Source organism: Thalassophryne amazonica, chromosome 7, assembly GCF_902500255.1.
Source record: "Thalassophryne amazonica chromosome 7, fThaAma1.1, whole genome shotgun sequence".
Classification (NCBI taxonomy): Eukaryota; Metazoa; Chordata; class Actinopteri; order Batrachoidiformes; family Batrachoididae; genus Thalassophryne; species Thalassophryne amazonica.
The window spans coordinates 19,373,702-19,398,849 of record NC_047109.1 but is presented as its reverse complement, the minus strand read 5'-3'; the positions used below and the strand labels follow the sequence as shown (position 1 = coordinate 19,398,849).

The 25,148-nt window shown below is 46.8% G+C and overlaps 1 protein-coding gene across 1 annotated transcript in view; it reads right to left on the bottom strand.

Annotated features, from left to right (window-relative positions):
• LOC117513692 (sodium- and chloride-dependent transporter XTRP3A-like) overlaps positions 1-25,148 on the bottom strand; it is a 259,989-nt gene that overhangs the window by 169,874 nt on the left and 64,967 nt on the right. Inside the window, exon 4 of the mRNA XM_034173933.1 lies at positions 18,247-18,387. Within this exon, the coding sequence (XP_034029824.1) occupies positions 18,247-18,387 (141 nt within the window). The remainder of the gene's footprint in view (positions 1-18,246; positions 18,388-25,148) is intronic.

Here is a 25,148-nt window from a genome sequence, read left to right as displayed (position 1 = left end):
GGGGTAGGAGGAGCTTACTGCTGTCTCCAAAGAAACAAACATGGTGCTGAAAGAGCCGCACAAATGTAAGTGGTTTCATTACAAAATACGCTGTTTAGAAAATTATAACTTGCCAAAAAACTTTACAAGCAGTTGCCTGCGACAGCAACGTGTATGCTGCTGGATGCATGTTGCATATATTGTCGTTCTGAGGAATATCGTAACTTCGCTCGTGCGATGAGGCGTTATAATGCATATACACACGAACGCTACGATAAGACACTTTTATTTCTCACAATGGAGAAAATTATGAAAGGATAAGCACGTTAATGTTGTGTGGGCCGCTGAAGAGGAGGTACTGCTGGCCCACCACCACCAGAGTGCGCCCTGCCTGGAGTGTGGGCTCCAGGCACCAGAGGGCGCCGCCGCCTCACGGGAGCAGCCTCGGTGACAGCTGTCACCCATCACCTGAGACAGCTGACGGCAATCATCAGTGGGGTATATCAGCAGGACGGCATCTCCACCTCATTGCCGAGATATCGTTCTACCTGGAAGGTAATATTCTCAGCTGACTGCCTGACAGTAACCTTTTGTGACTTTTGTGAGTGATAACAGACCTTTTTTCCAACGAGGGTGGAGGTAGCTTTCCTGCCGTGTGGATTACTGGGTGCAAACGCGCCCACCTTTAATTGTGTTTTTGTTCCTCGCCAGCAGTACCAGGTCCGACACGCGGAGGCAGTGGCCACCTGGGAGTTCGGGACTTGGCGGCTCCAGTATACCCGGGGTCCTGTGGCGGAGGAAGCCGTGTGGTACCGGTCTTACCTTGGAGAGGCGTCTCCTATCTTCGAGCCTGCCCACACGACACTTTTGTAAATTGACTGTTGTCCATTTCTGTGATTGGTTGTATTCGTTGTGCACATTCACAACAGTAAAGCGTTGTTTTGACTTACTCCATTGTCCGTTCATTTGCGCCCCCTGTTGTGGGTCCGTGTTCCTACACTTTCCCAACAGGATATCTCGGCCAGCGTCATGGATCCCGAGGGGCGTCAACCGGCTGTTGAACGGCCAATGGAAGAACAAAGCGCACAGGCGTCCGCAGGAGGGGTAATCGGTGAGTTGCAGCGGATCCTCACCGCTTTCACGACTCGGTTAGAATCGATGGCCGAGCAGAACGCCCTCCTGAACCGCAGGGTGGAGGCTCTCGCCGCGCAGGTGGAAGCGCGCCCTCCGGGCGCCGCTGCGGCTCTCCCTCCCGTAGACCCTGTGCGTGACAGCGACGTTCCACTGGTTGTCCAACGACCCCCCCCACCATCCTCTGAAGCATACATAAGCCCCCCAGAGCCGTACGGAGGCTGTGTGGAGACGTGCGCGGATTTCCTTATGCAGTGTTCGCTCGTCTTCGCACAGCGTCCCGTCATGTACGCGACCGACGCTAGCAAGGTAGCTTATGTGATAAATCTGCTTCGTGGTGAGGCACGCGCTTGGGCTACAGCACTCTGGGAGCAAAAGTCACGGCTCCTTCAGACATATGATGGGTTTGTGAGGGAGCTCAGAACAGTGTTCGATCACCCTAATAGAGGAGAGACCGCTTCAGCCGTGCTGCCGTCAATGAGACAGGGGCGCCGGAGCGCAGCTGCCTATGCAGTCGACTTCCGCATCGCGGCTGCGAGGTCTGGCTGGAATAACACTGCCCTCCGCGCCGCCTTCGTAAACGGACTGTCATTGGTCCTCAAGGAGCACCTGGTGGCTAAGGACGAACCGCGGGATTTGGATGGGCTTATCGATCTTGTCATACGATTAGACAATCGGTTAAATGAGCGCCGTCGGGAACGAGACGAAGGGCGTGGCCAGGCACGCGTCGTCCTCTCCCTTCCGGTTCCGACCGCGTTCCGCCCTCCCCACGCCACGGCCCCTGCGCTCCGTGCGATCACAGCTCCCCCTGCTGACGAAGCTATGGACACGAGTAGGGCAACATTTAGGGCACCGGTCACACAAAGGAGGCTGGCCCGCGGAGCGTGTTTTGTTTGTGGCTCGATTGAGCATCAGGTACGAGACTGCCCCGAACGGTTAACACCAACGCCCGCCCCTAGACACTGGGCTAGGGGGGGGCCGAGACGTTCACGTGGGACACACCCACATCGCCACACGACTCCCAGTTACAATCCTTTATGAGGATTTAACCCTGAAGGCCCCAGCACTGGTGGACACGGGCTCAGAAGGGAATTTGCTTGATAGCAAATTGGAGGGAGATAGGGTTCCCTCTGGTGGCGCTTACCTCGCCGGTGCAGGTACGGGCACTAGATGGCTCCCTACTCCCTCCAATCACCCACAAGACACCACCAGTAACTCTGGTGGTGTCGGGGAATCACCGGGAGGAGATCGAGTTTTTGTAACTCCGGCCACCTCCCGTGTGATTTTAGGTTTTCCCTGGATGTTGAAGCACAATCCCCGGATCGATTGGCCGTCCGGGGTAGTGGTCCAGTGGAGCGAGACCTGCCATCGGGTATGTTTAGGTTCCTCGGTTCCCCCGGTTCCCAGGCCAGGGAGGAGGTCAGAGCCCCGCCCAATCTAGGGACGGTGCCGGTGCAGTACCATGACCTTGCGGAGGTGTTCAGCAAGGATCTGGCACTCACCCTTCCCCCGCACCGCCCGTATGATTGTGCCATTGATTTGGTTCCAGGCGTTGAGTTCCCGTCCAGCAGGCTGTACAACCTCTCACGACCTGAACGCGAATCAATGGAGACCTACATCCGGGACTCTTTGGCTGACGGGTTGATCCGGAATTCCACCTCCCCGATGGGTGCGGGTTTCTTTTTTGTGGGGAAAAAGGATGGCGGATTACGTCCATGCATTGATTACAGGGGCTGAACGAAATCACGGTTCGTAACCGATACCCCTTACCCTTGTTGGATTCGGTTCACGCCCCTGCATGGAGCCAAGATATTCACCAGCTTGATCTTAGGAATGCGTATCACCTGGTTCGGATCCGGAAGGGAGACGAGTGGAAACGGCATTTACACCCCGTTAGGTCATTTTGAGTACCTGGTCATGCCGTTCGGTCTTACAAATGCTCCCGCGACGTTCCAAGCATTGGTTAATGATGTCTTGCGGGACTTCCTGCACCGATTCGTCTTCGTATATTTAGACGACATACTCATCTTTTCTCCGGATCCTGAGACCCATGTCCGACATGTACGTCAGGTCCTGCAGCGGTTATTGGAGAACCGGCTGTTTGTTAAGGGCGAGAAGTGTGAGTTTCACCGCACCTCTTTGTCCTTCCTGGGGTTCATCATCTCCCCCGACTCCGTCGCTCCTGATCCGGCCAAGGTTGCAGCGGTGAGAGACTGGCCCCAACCCACAAGCCGTAGGAAGCTGCAACAGTTCCTCGGCTTTGCGAATTTCTACAGGAGGTTCATTAAGGGCTACAGCCAGGTTGCTAGCCCCCTGACAGCCCTGACCTCACCAAAAGTCCCTTCACCTGGTCGGATCGTTGCGATGCCGCGTTCAAGGAGTTGAAACGGCGCTTCTCGTCTGCACCCGTTCTGGTGCAGCCCGATCCTAGCCGCCAGTTAGTGGTTGAAGTGGACGCCTCGGACTCAGGGATAGGAGCTGTGCTGTCCCAGAGTGGGAAGACCGATAAGGTCCTTCATCCGTGTGCCTATTTTTCCCGCAGGTTGACCCCGGCTGAACGGAACTATGACGTCAGCAACCGAGAACTCCTAGCGGTGAAAGAGGCTCTTGAAGAGTGGAGACACCTGTTGGAGGGAACGTCCGTGCCGTTCACGGTTTTCACTGACCACCGGAACCTGGAATATATCAGGACCGCCAAGCGGCTGAATCCCAGGCAAGCCCGCTGGTCACTGTTCTTCGGCCGTTTTGACTTCCGCATCACCTACCGGCCCGGGACCAAGAACCAGAAGTCGGATGCCTTGTCCCGGGTACACGAAGACAAGGTCAAAGCGGAGTTGTCGGATCCACCGGAACCCATCATCCCGGAGTCCACTATCGTGGCCACCCTCACCTGGGACGTAGAGAGAACCGTCCGGGAGGCCCTGGCACGGAGCCCGGACCCCGGGACTGGACCAAAGAACAGACTGTACGTCCCACCAGAGGCTAGGGCTGCAGTCCTGGACTTCTGTCACGGCTCCAAGCTCTCCTGTCATCCAGGGGTGCGAAGAACCGTGGCAGTTGTCCGGCAGCGCTTCTGGTGGGCGTCCCTGGAGGCCGACGTGGGACTACATCCAGGCCTGTACCACCTGTGCCAGGGGCAAGGCCGACCATCGCAAGGCTCCGGGACTGCTACAGCCGCTGCCCGTGCCTCATCGCCCCTGGTCCCACATCGGCCTGGATTTTGTCACGGGCCTCCCGCCGTCCCAGGGCAACACCGTGATCCTCACGATAGTGGACCGATTCTCCAAGGCAGCCCACTTCGTGGCCCTCCCGAAGCTCCCAACGGCCCAGGAGACAGCGGACCTCCTGGTCCACCATGTTGTCCGCCTGCATGGGATACCATCAACATCGTCTCCGATCGCGGTCCCCAGTTCTCCTCGCATGTCTGGAGGAGCTTTTTGCCGGAGCTGGGGGCCACGTCAGTCTCTCGTCCGGGTATCACCCCCAGACCAACGGCAAGCAGAGCGGGCCAATCAAGAAATGGAGCAAACACTGCGTTGTGTGACAGCCGCGCACCCGCGGCCTGGAGTACTCATCTGGCCTGGATCGAGTACAACCCACAACAGTCCAGTGTCATCAGCCACCGGCCTCTTCCCCCTTTGAGTGTGTTTGGGTATCAGCCCCCGTTGTTCCCGGTGGTTGAGGGAGAGGTCTGTGTGCCCTCGTTCCAGGCCCACCTGCGGAGTGCGTCGGGTGTGCGGCCGCCCGTTCTGCTTTGTTGAGGGCCCGGATGAGGGGCGAGACCCATGCAGACCGGCGGCGGACCCCGCCCCTACGTATCGCCCCGGGCAGGAAGTGTGGTTGTCCACAAAGTACATCCCACTACAAGTGGCCTCCCCCAAACTACAGGACAGGTACATAGGACCGTTTAAAATCCTCAAGGTCATCAATCCCGCCGCAGTGAGGCTTCAGCTTCCAGCCTCACTTGCGGATCCATCCAGTGTTCCATGTGTCGAAAATCAAGCCCCATCACACCTCGCCCCTCTGTACACCCGGTCCGGCGCCACCTCCTGCCCGGATCATCGATGGCGAGCCGGCTTGGACAGTGCGCCGGTTGTTGGACGTCCGACGGATGGGCGGGGCTTTCAATATCTGGTGGACTGGGAGGGGTACGGCCCTGAAGAACGCTCCTGGGTGAAGAGGAGCTTCAGCTGGACCCGGCCCCCTGGCCGACTTCTACCGTCGCCACCCGGACAAGCCCGGTCGGGCGCCAGGAGGCGCCCCGTTGGAGGGGGTGGGGGTCCTGTTGTGTGGGCCCGCTGAAGAGGAGGTTACTGCTGGCCCACCACCACCAGAGGGCGCCCTGCCTGGAGTGCGGGCTCCAGGCACCAGAGGGCGCCGCCGCCTCACGGGAGCAGCCTCGGTGACAGCTGTCACCCATCACCTGAGACAGCTGACGGCAATCATCAGTGGGGTATATCAGCAGGACGGCATCTCCACCTCATTGCCGAGATATCGTTCTACCTGGAAGGTAATATTCTCAGCTGACTGCCTGACAGTAACCTTTTGTGACTTTTGTGAGTGATAACAGACCTTTTTTCCAACGAGAGGTGGAGGGAGCTTTCCTGCCGTGTGGATTACTGGGTGCAACGCGCCCACCTTTAATTGTGTTTTTGTTCCTCGCCAGCAGTACCAGGTCCGACACGCGGAGGCAGTGGCCACCTGGGAGTTCGGGACTTGGCGGCTCCAGTATACCCGGGGGTCCTGTGGCGGAGGAAGCCGTGTGGTACCCGGTCTTACCTTGGAGAGGCGTCTCCTATCTTCGAGCCTGCCCACACGACACTTTTGTAAATTGACTGTGTCCATTTCTGTTGATTGGTTGTATTCGTTGTGCACATTCACAACAGTAAAGCGTTGTTATTTGACTTACTCCATTGTCCGTTCATTTGCGCCCCCTGTTGTGGGTCCGTGTTCCTACACTTTCCCAACAGTTTAATTTGTATGTTCAGAAATCTTTGTATAATAATGATTCCTGCTGTTGGATTTCAAGGTCTGTAATGCGTGTGTGTATTCTGTAAACAAACAGGGAGCCCTGAGCACACTCGTTTCCTAATAAGCTTTCCGGCAGAAAAATGAGGATAAGTTTCACCAATGGAAAATATATACACACACGTATATGTGTAACACATAACCTGAGGTCCTAATAGACTGCTATTATTTGTCAAGAAAATTCCTAAAAGAAATAGGGCTGGATGCAAAAAATGGGGAGAATTTGAAAAAGAAATATATGTTAACAGAACTAGATGCAGCCCATAACATACATACAGAAGCTGGTCATATAATTAGAATATCATGAAAAAATTCATTTATTCAGTAATTTCATTCAAAAAGTGAGACTTGTATCATGTATACATTCATTCCACACAGACTGATATATTTCAAGTGTTTATTTTAATTACTAATTAATTAATTGCTAATCGATCATTAATGATTAATCAATAACAATATTAATTATTACTAGTATTAATGATTAATAGTTAATTATTATTAGTATTATTAACATTAATTAATCACTAATAAAGTATAATACTATTTATTCATTATTATTATAAATTACTTATTAATTAAATTAACTATTAACATTAACTATTAATACCACAAAACTCTCTGACCTGATTGCGATGCTTCAAAGAAATCTGTGACTTCTATTTCTTTGCATTTACGCAGAAACAGGCTACAGCAAACAGGCTACTGCAACAGTTGCGCTTTGGTTGCCATGTTGACAAACAGTGAAGACGGGCAGTTTTTTTTTCCCCGTAAGGGGGAGGGGTGTCCTCAATTCATAGGGCTAGAGGCATAACCCTTCGCCTTACGCCTTCTTTTAAAGGGGTAGGTGTGGGGGTATGGCCAAGGGGAAGGGGAAAGGGTTCAAAAGAGAATTGAGATTGGGTCTAAATGTGTTCACCAGCTGTGACACAGTGGTCAGGTGCAGCTCTGACTGCATCCTCATCGCTGTGCACCGTGCAATGATCTGTTGTTTTATTTTTCCCCATATCTTCATCGTTTGCACACCTCATACACCACCATGCCCTGCACATAGGTGGTAGTTGGGAAAAAAAAACAAAACAAAAAGGTGGTGGTTGGAGGACATGTGACAATATGTGTTTCCCCAGCTTTCCGCTAACCGCTGACGCAGCAGTCAGATGGAGCGGCACAAACAGCTGAGGAACATATTCACTGGCCATGGGTCATGATCAGTTTCCTCCCTGCTTGATTTCAAATGACATCCAACCCATGATTACATGTCAACCATGGTGCCCTGACAAACGCATAGCGGGAGTGTGTGCACGTGTGATCATGTCAATACAGACATCACATCATGTGGACGTTCCGATCACATGTCACGGACGTGCTGTCTGGTCGGATGGCGTGCTGGTGTTGTGACACGCAGAAGAGCTGGGTTTTTATTTTTATCTCTGTTGTGGTGGTGTGGGATTACTGCTGGCTGGTGAATCCACCTCCAGCAGGACATGCTGGATATGCCATGGTGTTCCCCAGCTGTCAGTTGTTCCATCGTGGACATGACAGCCATCCAGCTACAGTATGTGTGTTGCACTGACAGCGATCACACTGCACTGCAGCTACCATTCGAGCCTTCGCAACCTCAGCTGCACCTCGACTATAGACTTGTGGTGTGTGTGTGTGTGGGGGGGGGGGGGGGGGGGGGGACAACACACTCACACACCATTTGTGTTGTGAGGAGACACACAGACACTTGCATGCCATTTGTGTTGGGGTGGGACGCACAAGCACACTCACATGCCAATTGTTTTGTTGGCGGGGGGCGGGGACGGCAGACTCGCACACCATTTGTGTTGCTCAGGAAGGGTGGAATGGCACACTCACATGCCATTTGTGTTGCTCAGTAATGGTACATTCACAGGGCACTTAGAAAATGTGGGGCCATTCGTGCAGCCAGCTCAAAAGTGGTCACCTGCGCTCTACTTTCCCCCACATTTCTTAAGTGCGGCCACTAGTGTGAGGCTGGCTTGATCTCGCCATTCGGCAAGGTTTGACATGGCCGATGATTTCGTGCAGCCCATTAGGCTGTGGCACGATATGTACGACGTGCATTCAACATGCCCTGCAAATGTTGCGAGCATGACCAGATAGCAGTGCGACCTCATCTTTCCCCGCTGTTTGAACGAGTGGGTGCGGCGACTGCTGTATGAGGCATTTGAATGCGACTCATATTTTTCACGAGTGCTATTCGAATCCTCCTTCGTGGGTCATCACGTCTCATTCATGTTATGTGTTGGTTTCTGCTTTAATGATTGTTAATTAACATCATCACGGAACTCAAACAGGCTTAAAAACAGATTAAAAAGTCATATTGTGCAAACCTTTAACATCTCTAAACTCCCACAGTTCTATGAGTGTTTTTTACAGACATTCTCCTGATTTACAACCCCCAATTCCAATGAAGTTGGGATGTTGTGTAAAATGTAAATAAAAACAGAATACAATGATTTGCAAATCCTCTTCAAACCTATATTCAATTGAATACACCACAAAGACAAGATATTTAATGTTCAAACTGATAGACTTTTTTGTTTTTGTGCAAATATTTGCTCATTTGAAATGGATGCCTGCAACACATTACAAAAAAGCTGGGACAGGGGGACCAAAAGACTGGGAAAGTTGATGAATGCTCAAAGAACACCTGTTTGGAACATTCCACAGGTGAACAGTGTTAATTGGAAACAGGTGAGTGTCATGATTGGGTATAAAAGGAGCATCCCCAAAAGGCTCAGCCATTCACAAGCAAAGACGGGTGCGAGGATCACCACTTTGTGAACACTGCATGAAAAAAATAGTCCAACAGTTTAAGAAGAATGTTTCTCAATGTTCATTTGCAAGGAATTTAGGGATTCCATCATCTACAGTCCATAATATAATCAGAAGCCCGTGACCTTCGATCCCTCAGGCGGCACTGCATTAAAAACTGACATCATTGTGTAAATGATCTTACTGCGTGAGCTCCGGAACACTTCAGAAAACCATCGTCAGTTAAGGCAGTTCATCGCTACATCTACAAGTGCAAGTTAAAACTCTACCATGCAAAGCAAAAGCCATACATCAACAACATCCAGAAAGCCGCTGCCTTCTCTGGGCCCGGGCTCATTTGAAATGGACAAACGCAAAGTGGAAAATGTGCTGTGGTCTGATGAGTCCACGTTTCAAAGTGTTTTTCAAAGTGTGTTCTCCGGACAAAAGAGGAAAAAGACCATCCAGATTGTTACCAGCGCAAAGTTCAAAAGCCAGCATCTGTGATGGTATGGGGGTGTGTTAGTGCCCATGGCATGGACAACTTACACATCTGCCATGGCACCATCAATGCTGAAAGGTACATCCAGGTTTTGGAGTAACACATGCTGCCAACCAAACAACTTTTTTAGGGACGTCCCTGCTTATTTCAGCAAGACAATGCCAAGCCACATTCTGCATGTGTTACAACAGCGTGGCTTTGTAGTAAAAAAAAGTGCGGGTATTAGACTGGCCTGCCTGCAGTCCAGACCTGTCACCCATTGAAAATGTGTGGCGCATTATGAAGCACAAAATATGACAACGGAGACCCCGGACTGTTGAACAACTGAAGCTGTACATCAAGCAAGAATGGGAAAGAATTCCACCTACAAAGCTTCAACAATTAGTGTGTCAGTTCCCAAATGCTTATTGAGTGTTGTTAGAAGGAAAGGTGATGTAACACAGTGGTAAACATACCACTGTCCCAGCTTTTTTAAAATGTGTTGCAAGCATCCATTTCAAAATGAGCAAATATTTGCACAAAAACAATAAAGTTTATCAGTTTGAACATTAAATATCTTGTCTTGTGGTGTATTCAATTGAATATAGGTTGAAGAGGATTTGCAAATCATTGTATTCTGTTTTTATTTACATTTTACACAACATCCCAACTTCATTGGAATTGGGGATGTAATACTACTACTAGTAATAATAATAATAATGAGAGCAGTCATAGCTTTCTGCCATCCGCCAATCCAGATCCGGTGTAACAGTTTAACTTCCCCCCTGGATATCTTTTCCCCCTTCCCGGGGGGAAGTTGTCCTAAGGATATCTTACCCCCTACCCTGGATACCCCCCTGTCACACTGTCTTCTTTGATTTTATTTATGAACTCCTGCACTTCTGATGCTTTAACAAATGTGTACATTGTTCATTGTATGTTATCAGCAGTTTAGCAGGCAATCTTATCTCGTGTCTTTGTCCCACGGCCGGCAGCTGCTGACGCACCAAATCAAACTGCTGCCTCCGTTTATGAACTTCTGTGGCCAAGTCATTGTAAAGCTACACGTGGAGATTCTTGTGCAAAATGCCACCCTTCGTTATTGCAGCTTCATCACAGCCCGATGTGGTGCGCTCTCTCCACGACTAATGGCATCCTCAGTGGAGCCATATTCAGCGCGTCTGGCAGCCAACTCTCCAGAAACGAGCAGGGGTCCATACTCTCCGCTCCCTCAGGCAGATTCACCAGCTGCACGTTGTTTAAGTGAGATCTTGTTTTCATGTCAATAGCCTTATTCTCCAGGACTTTAATTTTTTCCAACTTCTCAACCATGTCTCTGAGTGTGGCGTTGAAATTGAATTTGTTAATGAAACTAAATTTCTTGGGGTCTTTATTGACTATAATTTAAGTTGGAAAATGCATATAAATCATGTCAAATCTAAAATGTCAAAGATTATTGCCATTTTTTATAAAGCACAAGACTTCCTCCCCCAAAACTCATTAGTTACTTTATATTACTCATTACTTGTTCCATACATGACCTACTGTTTTGAATTTTGGGGAACCACCTACAAATCTAACCCAAATCTCATGTTTTTACTTCAAAAGAAAGCTATAAGAATTATTAGTACGAAACTGTATCATGAGCCAACTAACCCCTTGTTTGTCCGTTTCCATATTTTGAAATTTTGGGACTTGATTGATTACATCATAATACAATTATGTTACAAGTGAAAAATAGACTTCTGCCACAATGCTTTATTAATTTTATTATACTTATTAATTTTTTCCAACTTCTCACCGTGTCTGTGAGTGTGGCGTAATCGTCTTCTACAGCAGAAATACGTGTCTCCGCTTGTACAATTCTTTCAGCACAATCTTTTATCTGAGTTTTTGTTTCTTCCACTGCTTCCAAAATCCCATCACATCTGCCCAAGAACCTGGAGCTCACCCTGGAGCTCACCTTTTAAATCATGTATTGCCGTTATGATTCCTTCTTGACTCGACTAAGTTCACTCTCTTGTACCAGGGATGCGGCCGCTCAAGGCAGTTGGGACCACAGTCACCAATAAAATCAATGGTTTTATTGGTGACTGTGAGATGCAATGGTTTAAAATCCTGCAGTGCACACAAGGTCCCTCTGCTCAAGAAGGTTCATGTCCAGGCCCGCCTCAACTTTGCCAATGAACATACTGACTCCACAAGAGACTGGGAGAAGGTGCTGTGGTCAGATGAGACCAAACTTGAGCTCTTTGGCTTCAACTCAACTCGACGTGTTTGGAGGAAGAGAAATACTGAATATGACCCCAAGAACACCATCCCCACCGTCAAGCATGGCGGTGGAAGCATTATGCTTTGGGGGTGTTTCTCTTCAAAGGGGACAGGTCGACTTCACCGCATCGACGTGAAGATGAACGGGGTCATGTGTTGCAAAATCTTGGGTGACAACCTCCTTGCCTCCACCAGGACACTGAAAATGGGTCGTGGATGGGTCTTCCAGCAGAACAACGACCCAAAACATACAGGCAAGGAGTGGCTCCATAAGAAGCACATCAAGCTCATGCAATGGCCTAGCCAGTCTCCTGACCTTAATCCTATAGAAAATCTATGGAGAGAGCTGAAACTTCTAGTTTCCAAATGCCAACCTCCATGATTGGAGCTGATCTGCAGAGAAGAGTGGATTAAAATTACTGCTGATGTGTGTGCCAACCTAGTAAGCAACTACAAGAAACGTGTGACTGCTGTGCTTACCAACAAGGGTTTTGCCACCAAGTATTAAATCATGTTTTGCTAGGGGGTCAAATACTTATTTCCCTCAAAGAAATGAAAATATTTTTTTATTTTTCATTTCATGTAATTTTCTCAATTTTATTTGATATTCTTTCTATCACTGTTACAATAAAGCTACCATAAAAATCATAGACTGTTTAATTATTTGTCAGTGTGTAAACTTTCAAAATCAGCCGGGGATCACATTCTTATTTCATTCACTGTATTTATATGAATGTGAAGTCACCAACAGTCAGAACATTATCTGCACAGGTTGCCAAATTAAATATGAACTCACCATCTAAGAATTCAGAATATGGGCCCGGGGACCTATATACGGTGACAAAATAGCATGGATGATTTTTATTCATCTGATCTTGGCTATACGTAGTATCCTGGGCAGAACGGAGAGTCAGACGTTCAAGCAAATTATATATTAGACCCCCAATAGCTCACAAGCAAAACCCAGAAATATAAATTAGAGCAACACCCCCACCTTGCTTCGTATCACGGGGATGTGACTAAATGTGTATGCTGATGGGGAGGCTTCATTTAAGGTGAGGACAGCAGTAGGTCTAAGGGCCCCTTCACACACTAAACGATTGAGGCTGAATGGTGCACGAAGGAGGAGTCAAATCGCACTCATGAGAAATTGGAGCCGCACTGGAATCCCTCATACAGCAGTCGCCGCATTCATTCAGGCACAGCACATGCACTGTATATTTGTGTGCCGCTCATGCCGGAAACCCATTCGAATGGCAGGCATGATGAGGTCGCACTGCCATCTGATCATGCTCGCAGGATTTGAACAGCATGTCTTACGCGGGTCGGACATACTGTGCCACAGCTGAGCAGCTGCATGAAATCAACGGCCATGTCGAACCATGGCTGAATGAGAGGTCGAGGCAGCCTTAACACCAGCAGCCAACAGTCATCGAATGCATGCAAGTGACCAGTTGACCCATTCTCAGCTGGAGTTGGCTGGAGTCCAGGTGCCACCCATGAACATCCAACACCACGCGTGGGACACTTAGAAAAGGCGGGGCCATACGCGCTGCCAGCACGAGACTAGAGAGCAGCTGACCACTTTTGACGTGGCTGTGTGAATGGCCCCACATGTTCTAAGTGCCCCATGAGTGTGCCATAACCAAACAACCCACAAGTCATGCAAGGCCCCCCCCACAACACAGGTGGCATGTGAGTGTGTCGCACGCACCCCCCTCCCACAACAATGTAGTGTGCGAGTGTGTCATGCCCCCATGCCTGCAACAGAGATGTCATGAGGAGCTTGTCATTGTTGTCCCCCCCCAGGCAATGATCGGAGTCCAGCGCAGCGCGCATCTGGACGGTTGTAATGTCCAGCTGGGACAGCTGACTGCTGTGTACTCGCAACTCAACCAGAAGGACATATGTCGTGCCATCAACAACATGAACCACGCTGCACACAATGCACGTGTGGGCGGGCTCTCATACTTGTGTTAGTTCCAGCTGGCAGCACATAGAACGTGTTAAATCAAAAACACAGAAAACAGGACAATTAAATAAATACATAAAATAAATACATACATAATTACATAACAAATACATAAAATAAAATAATCACATAACAAAGAACAAAGAGTGAGACTTTTGTCTTTGAGCTGAGTTTGTTCTGTAAGGTGGGCGTGTCCGTTCCAGCTGCTGCTGTTGGGATCTGTGGACCCGCAAGCCACACACACACATACCATATTATGAAAGACATCACCTTACAACACTCCACCGTGAGGCATGCACATGGGCAATTGGGCATGCTGTCCTCATGTGGAAATACATAAAAACACATCACCTTTGCAATGGAGGGAGTGACCATGTCAGCGTGCACACTGGCAGGCTGTACCATGTGAAAAGAAACTTCTGATCATGTGTACACCTAGCTGGTGATCTGAATGTCACGCCACGTACGTCAGCTATGGTCCACATGACACAGTGTCCTTCGGTGCGCCGGTCACTGGACACCAGCAAATGTGGACATGATAAGAGTACACTGCTTCATTCATGCCATTTCATGACTTTACATCTATGACCATGGGTCATATACAGAGGAACAGAAGGATCATACTTGTGTTGTCCACTCGATAAGAGGGATTAAATATTAGAAACTGCGGTGTTTTTTGTTTTTTTTTGGTGTGTGTGTTTTTTCCTCCACAGCAGTGGCACGATTTGGTGTCACATGTTCCAGGTGCTCGCACTGTGTTCGGGTTCGCGCACGAGAGTGCACGAAACCGACACGGTGGTATCATTCATGCATGTCCAGCTGTGTGTTCCTCCTGACGGCAGGTGGAATGTTTCACGGTTCCCCATTTTGTTTGTTTTTCATGGTTTTAGGGCTGGTTTATGCTTCTTTCACACTTGTGTTATGTGTGCAGGGGCCATAAGTGATGTTCCATAATAAGATCATTTATCAACAGTGATTTTGACGACAGTTACTTTATGCTAATGAGACCCAAACTAAGGACATCAGTGGGACTGACACTTGGACTGTTGGAATTTGGGGGTGGTTCCAAAGTAGTATATATAAGATGCCTAAAATTAGGTTTAGGTTTAAGACGTCCCACGTGGGTTGTAGGTAGCAGACAGAAAATATTTGATGTTGCAGGAACAGCTAGTAGGGCATCCTCAATTGTAATATCAGCCAATGTAGTAATGCATATTAAGTTTGCAAAATATATCTCTCTATGCTCTTTATGGGCACATTTGCAGAAACAGGCCACAGTCTCAACTTGACAAATTTCCCCCCTGCCACATAAACTGGACTATTACCACAGTGGATTTCTGTGCTAATTTCCCCACTAAGCTAATAGATTCCATGCCCACATTAGTTGTAAGCCCTGCAGGTTCTTTATCATCTGCTCGGTGGCCTGCTGTAAAGTTCTAATATTACCCTCCCTGTAGAGCTCTATCTATGTTCACAGATAAGATGGCGGCACCTTCCCCGGTAGGGTGAAGGCTGTCCGGCAATAGCAAGCCATGGCGACCCCAAAAGAAGGCCAGTTATCAATGAAAGTAAAGCCTTGCTGTCTACAAAATTGCACCAGCCACCTATTCAACGACATCAGCATGCTAAACACCTCATCATTATCGTGGGAGGGGAAAGGACCACAGAATATTAATTGATGCTGACACATCTTTCTGTCGAGGTCACAAGTCCTTTATATGTCCATTTTTGCGACCTCTGAGTGTCTCATCCCAATATCATTGGGGCCGACATCAATAACTATGTAGCTATATTTAGTGTTGTGTTCCTTTGGCTGTGTGCCCTTGTGCAACGTGAGCATCCTAAGGTGAGAGGCAAGGTCAGGTCCTCTGGTCCAGGAGTACATTTAACATCAGCTGCAGTCTGTAATGTAACTTTGCGGGAGATAGAATCCCCTATTACTAACGCACAGTGTTTCGGCCTGGAGATAGGGGTAAAAGTCACCTGTGGACTTGGAGAGCTATTAAGGCTAGAGTTGGTAGTCCTGGAAAGCTAGCAAGAGAGCTAGGAAGATTTGAAAGTAGCACCTCCTCTAGGTTCCACCTCATCCCCCCTACCCCATCAGTGCTCCATCCAAAGCCACACCCCCACAAACTTGAACACACATCTGAATGTGGGATTCAAGCACCTTTCACACCGGGGCTGCTTTGAGTTGCGTCGTGCGGCGTCATGACGACACCACGTGGAAGCAACCCTGTGCCGAGCTGATGCAACTCAACGTCACAACAGCGTGAGGGATGCAAAGGACGAAGCAAATTGGACGCCAAAAATTAAACATGTTTAATTTTTTTTTTGCTTCCTGTGCTTGATGCAGAAATGAAGTGCTTTCAGCGCAAGAGTAACACGATGGTACTCAGAGTGACTGGAAGCCACACCTTCACAATACAATGTTACCTGATGCCAATTTATGAATCCTGCTGTGTTCCATTGTTCCTGCAGTATAAATTATGCAGGATTGTTTTTATACTGTGTACACAATGCACTGAAACTACACACACAAAAAGAGCACAGCAAAACAATGCTGCTGATTGCAGCTGCTGCTACTGCAGCTCCTCGCTCTTCTGTCACAAATGTGTTTAAATAAAGTCCATTAAAGTCCTGCTCACAGACTGATTGCCAGAGACAGGACATGTCTCTGACAGACTCTGTCTCTCCCTCTTGTCTTGCTCTCAATGCTGAAACACAGGATGTGAAGTTCTAAGTTTGCTTGTGACTTTAAATGGCAATATTTTCTACTTTTTTTGGAACACAGATGTTCCCAGCCCTGACAAGGAAGCAGTGTGTCCCGCTGTACATCTGGAAACCTGAGTGCCATTTTCTTTACCGATTTGAGAAAGGAGCGCATTTCTGCAATGCAAAAAACCCCAAAACAAACGAAGGCAGGAGTGCGACAAGGGGTACACACAACAGAACGCATACTTTAACCCTCTGGGGTCCGAGGGCATGTTTTGGACAGTTCACTGGCCTGGCATAAATATTTTATTATTGCCGTTAAAAGCTCACCCTGCATCCCACAATCAAGTGGTATGTCCTTTTTTTCATGACAACCTGTACTTTCAGAATATATATATGCTATAGTAGTGTTTTATAAGTGTAATAAAGGTTTACAATCAGAGAGCGGAAAACAATTTTCACACACATGTATTCAAAACACACAGCAAACTATAATAAACAACTATTTTGACACTTTATAAAGGTAGTTTGGAGTCTTTACAAAAGAATGTACAAAATAACGGTTGTAACAATAAACACAAATGCACATTTTGAACAATATATACAAAATGGTCTATGCGTTTTGTTTGTCTTTATGCCACATCTCAAAGAAATTTCTGTCTGCTATTACACAAAGGCTTACAACACAAACTTTTTACTTCCAAGGAGTTTGACTCCCTCTTGGAATGTGTTCCTGCACTGTAAACAACCTATCTTCACAGTTTGAGGCCCTGTTAACACCCCTCCCCACCTTCATTCATATGCGTAAATGGCACTTTACGAGTGAGAGCGAGAGAGCTTATTCAACAATATTCACTGACCAAGCAGTGAATCATCTCTCCTACTGACACTCTTTGATCGACCATGTGAGGTTGTATAAGGCCCTCTTACGCTGATCACTTCCATTCATATGCGCAACGCTGCGTTTTTATGCATGGAGCCAGCAGCGAGAGGACTATTCAAACAGCATTCACATGCCAAAGAGTAACACATCGCTGGTCCTAACAATCTTTGGTCTACCATGTGAGACTGCTCTGCCCTACAATTGGATATTGGAAAACCATGCGACAGTGAACCAATTCCAATTGGACTCTCACATTATGCACATCATCACACAGCTTCTATTAGGACTACAAGCATGGTGGACGCTGAAACCAAGTCCAAGGAGTGTATTTTTCAGCTAAAAAACTAAGTTTCTATCTATTGTCATTAAAAAACGGTGAATAATTTAATACAACTTGCACCCGGCCCCAGAGGGTTAAAAGCAAATGTACGCAGCTGCAAGCATTGTCAGAGTCTGAACCAGACAGTGAGGATTCTGATGATGAAGGAGATGATCCCTCTTTTGTTCTGGATGAGCAACCAGAGCAGGTGGATCCACTGATGTGCGCACAGATCTCCACAGTGGGTTGGATCGCACGCTTCTTTTTGCAGCTTCTCCAGGACTCAGGTGCTACAGAACTTCATCCCAGTGACGAGTCCTGGGATGCAAAGCAGGATGCAGACACACACTGCTCCAGCAGTGGCTCCAGGCGCGTTTCGTTTAAAGCAATGAGATCAATGTTAGCTTCGGTTTCGTTTTGTTCCTCTTTCATTCCTTTGCACTCTTGATTCGCAGGCTATTCGGTGATGGAAAAAGTGAAAAGCTCATTTGTCCACCTTTTCTCAATGATTTGTGACTTTTTTACTTTCTTCCCTTCGTTCAGGAATCATCGTATGCCGTGTGACTGGGCCATCATACAGAAGCTTTTAAAAGTCATTCCATCAATTTCTGTACCATACCAGGCTGAAACTGTGCAACAGGCATGAGGTGGCAGAAGCTACAAGCAAAGAGTTCAAAGACACAAGCACTTACCCAGCCCTCCCAGGTATGGGCTGATGGTAGTCCACGCCCCAATGCTGCCAAGACGCATCTTCTGACCAATGGCAAGCTCCATGTAAAATAAAGGAATACCTTCCACGAACAGCATAACTAAGTATGGAACCAGGAACCCACCTGAAAGTCAAAGGTGAAATTATAGCATCAGCAGAAAAAAAGTCTAAACAGGTTGCACACATTTTGCTATGACATCTACCTGCACCAACCCTTCTACAGTAGCTCAACATGCGAGGCAGAAGGTTTGTCTGTCTGTCTGTCTCTCTCTCCATCTGTCTCTCTCTCTGACAGAAAACAAGTTGTAAAAGCAATTATTTAATCCTTGTATTTAGAATAAATTGCCCTTGTTCCAATTTTTTTTTTCATGTGTTTCAGGCCTGAGGGTGGCATTCTGACTTCTACAAATGCAAAATGCTGCTGGGAGTGAGCAAAGAGGTAAAGGCAATTACACTCCAGTAAGTCATCCACACTTTAATATCTCCTGGGGAGCAGCCAAAAGCTGCTCCCCAGAAGATATTAAAGTGATATTGATATTGAAAATTATATTGTTTGGCCTAGTTACCTTTGCAACAGTAATTCTATTTAATTTCAATAAAATTATGTTCTGAAAATTATGTTCACTCTTTAATTACAGAAGGCAAGAAATTGCAAATATCATGTAATAATTCTAATTACCTCTGGAGGACAGTTCTTGGTGAGGGACAAATTTTCAAATCAAAAATGTTTGAGATTGGGTGAAAAAAGGTATGCCAGTACTTGGACAATTTTGGACACAACCAAAACATGTTGGTTATGTCACAAGGGGTCCGAGAACATCAAGAATATCTCTAATCTAGTTTGCCAGGGTAGACCTTGGCAAGTCTGGTCTTACTATAGTGAATTCTGTGAAGTACTTTAAATTATAATTTGTTGAGTCTGGCACAGATGGAGGAGGAACTGACAGCATGCAAGGGTTTTTTTCCATAAGTTCTCCAAGAGGATAATCTACAGTTTATTCTCCCAGTTGACCCTAACTTTATTAGGGAATGAGTCAGATGATGAAGAGAAAGGTTATAAAACAAAGAAATGTGTCCTTTACATCAAAGCTCAGCTTTAAGAATTAAATCTACACCACATGGGGATGAGATCTGAGTGAATAGTGCAGCAGATAAGAGAACATTTACAGAGGAATCCTTCAAATGGTGATGCAAACACCAAATTTGGCACAAATACTCCTTAGACATTACTCTTTTGAAAAAGCAGAGTGTCCACTTGAACTGACAGGGGGTGTGGCCACCGACAGGAGCAGCTGTGGTTAGCTGTGTACCTGGACGTCATGGCTAGACAGCATGTACTGTGTTTGGACCGACATAGACTAACAACTGTCCACTGTGACACGTGTTTGTCTACTTGCTGTCCTCATGGTGGACATAAAAAAACATATATTGCTGTGGCGACAGGCTGCAGCGAGCAAGCACGGGCATGCCGTGCACATTGACAGGCTGCCCCCAGGTTGAAACAGACTGTCAGAGCATAACATGCAGTGGGCGATCTAACTGTCATGTCACCCATGTGAGCTCTGTTCCACATGACGGGGTGTCAGTCCTGTGGCGCGCCATTCGCAAGACACGCGTCGGGCAAATGTGGAGATGATCAGAGTACCCTGCTTCTCATTCATATCATTCCATGACTGTACGTCTGTGACCACAGGTCATCTACAGAGGAACAGATGGATCATACTTGATGAGAGAGATTCAATGAAATGATGTGTTTTTTATGGTGTGTGGTTTTATTTTTTTAAAATACGTCCATCTGTTTGTTGATTTCAGGCATTTTCCACACACCGTTTACAGACCAGCGACAGTAGCTCAGTGGTAAAGATTCAGGCTGGTAATCAGTAAAGTGCAGGTATGAATCCCATGGGTGGCATGTTATTTTTTTTCACAGCAGTGACACGATGTGGTTCCACATGTACCAGCTGTTTTTTATTTTTTATTTATTGCACATCAGCGGTGTGATGTGGTTCCAAACGTACCAGCTGGTTTTTATTTTTATTGCACATCAGTGGCGCGATATGGTTACACATGTACCAGTTGGTTTTTATTTTTTATTTTTTGCACATCAGCGGCGCGATGTGATGCACCTCGTCCCATGGCGAAACAGCTCGCATGAGCGAACCACGAAACATCGTGCCAACGGGCAGGCGTGCACGATCCCGTACATGCGACGGTGTCTTTCCTGCTCAAAAGACACCATTGCATGTACGAACCATTGCACCGGGATCGTGCACGCCTGCCCGTTGGCACGCTGTTTCGTGGTTCGCTCATACGAGCTGTTTCGCCAAGAGTCACCCTGAGTTGTACTTACTCCCATTATGTGTGAAGGGGCACAGTGTCAGTCCAGGCTTCTGTAGAAGAATTTTTAGGTCCTTATTTGAACTATGATGAACTATCAAGTGTCCTGATCCGAACTGTATGTCCTCTGGTTGAACTAGCAGGTGTTCAACCCAACAAAAAGGGCTCTATTAGTCATTCAGTCTGTCAGGGGCTTTCCAAGGCCTTTTAGGTGCTTTCCCGCAGGCCACGTGCAGGGGCCTCAGGCCAGCTGCACCTGTGGCTGAGGCCACGTGCGGGGGGGGGCCTCAGGCCAGCTGCACCTGTGGCTGAAGGTCTTTTAAAAAAATCAGTTGTAAATCCTTCACGTTTTAATGGGAGCGTTTGTCACATTGAAATAATGGCCTAACACCTGCTTAGGGTTCACTAGAGGACGCTTCCAATAGAAAACCATGTCTTGGGAATGAAATAAATAAAAAAGTCGAAGGAGGAGCGATGCCCGCGGGTCTCCAATAAATAGATGAGCGCGGTTGTCACTTATTCAGTCTCTCTAGAGGACTCAGTTTGTCTAAGCTCTGTGTCAAAGGCTTAAATAAACTTAAAAACTCTGTGTATTTTATCTTGCTTAAGGCTGAATTATTCTAAAGTGTTGTGTCCTTTTCTAGCATATCACTTGCAATTAGTTTGTGTTATCTAAAAGACGACATCCTGAGAAGACCATAAAGAAGGACCACGACAGAACTTGGCGAGCCAGCTTCAGGAGGGTCCAGGGGCATTCCGGCAGCCTGGGGCAGTCCAGCTCATCCCTCCAGACCGTAAATAACAGTGATCATGACTAAAAGGTAAGCAGAAACCTTTTATAACTTCTGCACGATCTGGAGGAGTGAGTCGGGATTTCCGCCCAAGTTGACAGGTGATATTTTTTAATTGCCTCTTACCCAAAAGAACCTGGACTAAGAAAATTGATAAGAGAAAAAAAAAAGATAAGATTGAAAATTATCAGGCCTTGTAGATAAAATGCTCAGAAGGTGTGTGTGTTCCCGGGAAAAAGAATGTCTGTGTGAGTGAAAGGTCAGGAATGTTCATGAACTCTGGTGCGGAAAAGAGTGCGTGGAGAACTAACCTGGATGCTTGAGGAATAATTGGTGTTGAAATTCGTTACTAACGTGCCGGCTGATAGCATGCGCTGTAGGGGTTAATTTAGGGGAGTATACTGACAAATAGATACAAGGTAATACAAGGTTATTTAAAGAGTTTAACAGAGACTGAAGTGAAATAAGTGAGAAAAAGAGTTTAACAGAGAATACGTGCAGAGGAAGCACAAGATAAGCGCCTGAGGGGGCGCAGTAGAAATACCGTACGTGATAAAGAGATTTAAAGAGAAAAGTGCAAAGTAGCACAGCTGACAGTAAGTAAAAGAGCTCAATAAAGGACGTCATTTTTTAAGAAAAGAGAAAAACTATAAAAAAATAAAATAAATAGAGAGTTAGTGCAGAATACATGAGAATTAATGAAGCAGAAAATAGTGCAGTAAGGCACCAAATACACGCTTGTGGGGCGTGGGAGAAGAATAAGTAATTAAGTACACAGTAATATGAGTTTTTTATAAGAAAAGAAAAAGAGAATATTTTCAGTGCAAAGGCACATTAAGCTCACGAGGAGCTCAGTAAGTGAAGAAAAAAAAAGTAGAAGAAAGTGCAGAAAGGCACAGGATATGCACGCGAGGCGTGGTAAGGCATAGAAATAAATGAAATATTGTATGCTCAGAAAGGAGCTGGTGAAAAATAATATATTAAGCACAGGATACGCACGCGAGGCGCGGTAAGGCGTAGAAGTAAATGAAATATTGTACGCTCAAAGAGGGCTTGTAAAAAAAATAATATATGAAGTTGCTGGCAGCGCCGGAGAAGCTGTCTAACGTGAAGAAGAGATACATATTTAAACAGAACACATTGGTGTTAAGTGATTAAAAAGGTTGTTTAAAGCCGCGGAGTAAAGGGTGGCAGAGGTCTAGATAGAGATATATAGAAAGTTGTTTTTAATAATTTTTGTGTATAAAGCTTTTGAAGATTGGTGTGTGGGAGAGTGGAGAGTAATCGGGGAGTTGCAGGCAAAGCTGTGAGGGCTTGCAGGCTGGCTGACATACAAGATTAATGTGAAGAGTAGGTACGAGGAGGAGGTGTTTAGACCCAACAGAAGGACTTGGGAGGTGCATGACAGGCAGAGAGGAAAGTGTGAAACAGAGACAGTGAAGAAAAAGAGACTGCTATGTAAATACAGAGAAGGTAGATATTATTTCAAAGAAAGAAAACTAATAAACAAACATAGCAGAAAAAGACGAGAAGCAGAAAGTTAAAAAATTAGAAGGAAAATAGAAAGTCGGGAGCAAAGACATTAGGAAGTGTTAGGGTTGTAAGAGGAGTAAAGAAATAAAATTGGTTATAAATCAAAAGAGTTAAAGCTTAGATTATAGTGAAAAAGCTGACAGACTGATCAATGCTTGGGACAGTCTTTGATGGGAGACTTAAGTGATGATGAAACAATACTCCCAGAACATTACTTGACTGACGGAGACATCGAAACCCAGGGAATCAGGACACATTTTTGGCTGGAAAGGACCTATTTTGACAGGGTAGGAGCAGAACATTGGCAGGACGAACAAGAGATCAATCAGAAATTATGGCAGATTACTAAGGTAATCAATCTGAAGCAAAAGAAAGAACAATTCCCTCTAATTAATTGGGAGCTGCTGATAAGACGTCTGTGGCATCAGGGTTTAACCCCGTGGCTGGAGCTGCTTTGTGCTGATCCTAATAAAGAAATTAGCATACCATTAAATCATTTAATAACACTGCCAACCGATCCAGGTGAAGAACTGTTTCCTAGGTTGACTCTGACTGTGGTCCCAAGGAAGGTTCGGTGGGAAACAGGTAAATTTTCGTATTTAGTTAAAGAAAAAGAAGACGGGCATAACAGTTGGAAATTCAATCCTTTTAAGGGTTTAAAATACAAAACAGGTGTTACAGCCAGCAAGTTATTGGTCTGGATCAGGACAGCCCCTGAGGGACTACCAGAACACCATAGAAACACCTCACATAGCGTTTGTCAGGGTTACATGGGTAACTCTCAAGGTCAAGGTCGGGAAAGTACCCCGCTAGACTTAGTACTAAGAAAATATCCAGGAAAACGCACTAAGGCCAACCAATGTATGAGAAAGTGGCACAAAAGGTCACATGGGGGCAGGCAATGGCCTTTGGAGGGATCATTTGATCCGGTGATGTGTGAAGCAGTTGCGGTAGAAATACAGAAAAAAGAAATTAAAGATCAGCAGAAGAACGTAAATAACAACAAAAAACGCACTGAAGAAAAAGAAGTTTTGGCCTTGTTCAAGCAGGAAGCGCAGAGGCTACAGCAGAAAAGAGAAAAAATGACAGAGGAAAGATCCAAAGAGACTAAAGCCAGTGCACCGAGCTGGGAAGCAGAGCCACCCCCATATAAACGTCATGATATGGGAAAGACAGCTGGACAATTTGTATTAGGAACTCGTGAAGAGGACCAAGGCATGGATGTGGAGGGCAAATTCACACTGACACTAAAAGCTCGAGAGCCACAAGGAGACAGGTCCTCAGTCTGTCAAATGGATCATACAAGGTCTCCAAGTCCGAAAGTAAGTGGTCGCTCACCACTACCAGCAGGGGGGGCCACAAATAACAGTGACACGGAGGCAGACGAGGATAAAGAGAGAGACCTGAAGGCTCCGCATGCACATCGAGGTCCACTGAAAACCGTCCCCTCCCACCATAAGTCAGCCGACTGGACCTTCACAGGCTATAGAGGCTCCGAAGAGTGGCACAAGAGCTTCTGTGACACACTGGATCTGGCCAGAAGAGATAATGAAGAACTAGCTGAGCAACTTCGGCTAGCGAAGGAAAGAATACAAAGACATAGGGACGCCGAGGAAAGAAGAATATTACAACAATCGACGCCCAATCAAGGGAATCACATTATAGAGCCACCCACCCGAAAAATTTCTGGTGAGATCATCATTGAGAGTGCAAAAGAGGCCCGACTCAGGCAAAGACAACAATGTGTAGCCAAAGACATAGCGGCTTTAGAACAGAATATAACCAACTGGATGGACTGCCTGGAACCAGTCAGTCGCACTCGATCTGGAAGACAGTATGGAGCCCCCACAGAAGAAGAGGAGGACGAAGACCTCATATGCCCATTGGTGGTTAGAAATGGTCATCATGTGTATACCCCATGGAGCTGGACAGACATGGTGGGGCTGGCCAACAGGCTGCCAGACATCACCCAAGGAGCTGGGAGATGGATAACTGCCTTAGAAGAAGGCACTGCAGGGGTAACCTTGTCTTTAGGTGACATAAAAGCCTTGCTAATGCATGTAATGGGAAAACATGACACTGAAGAATTAGCAGGAAAGGTTGGACTAACACAGATGATGGGCACTAATCAACATGATGAAGTCCCCTTTAATCGCTATAGAAACTCCATGTGGGAAGGACTGAGAAGAAAGTACCCTGAGGTCTTGGATCCCTCTAAATTGGA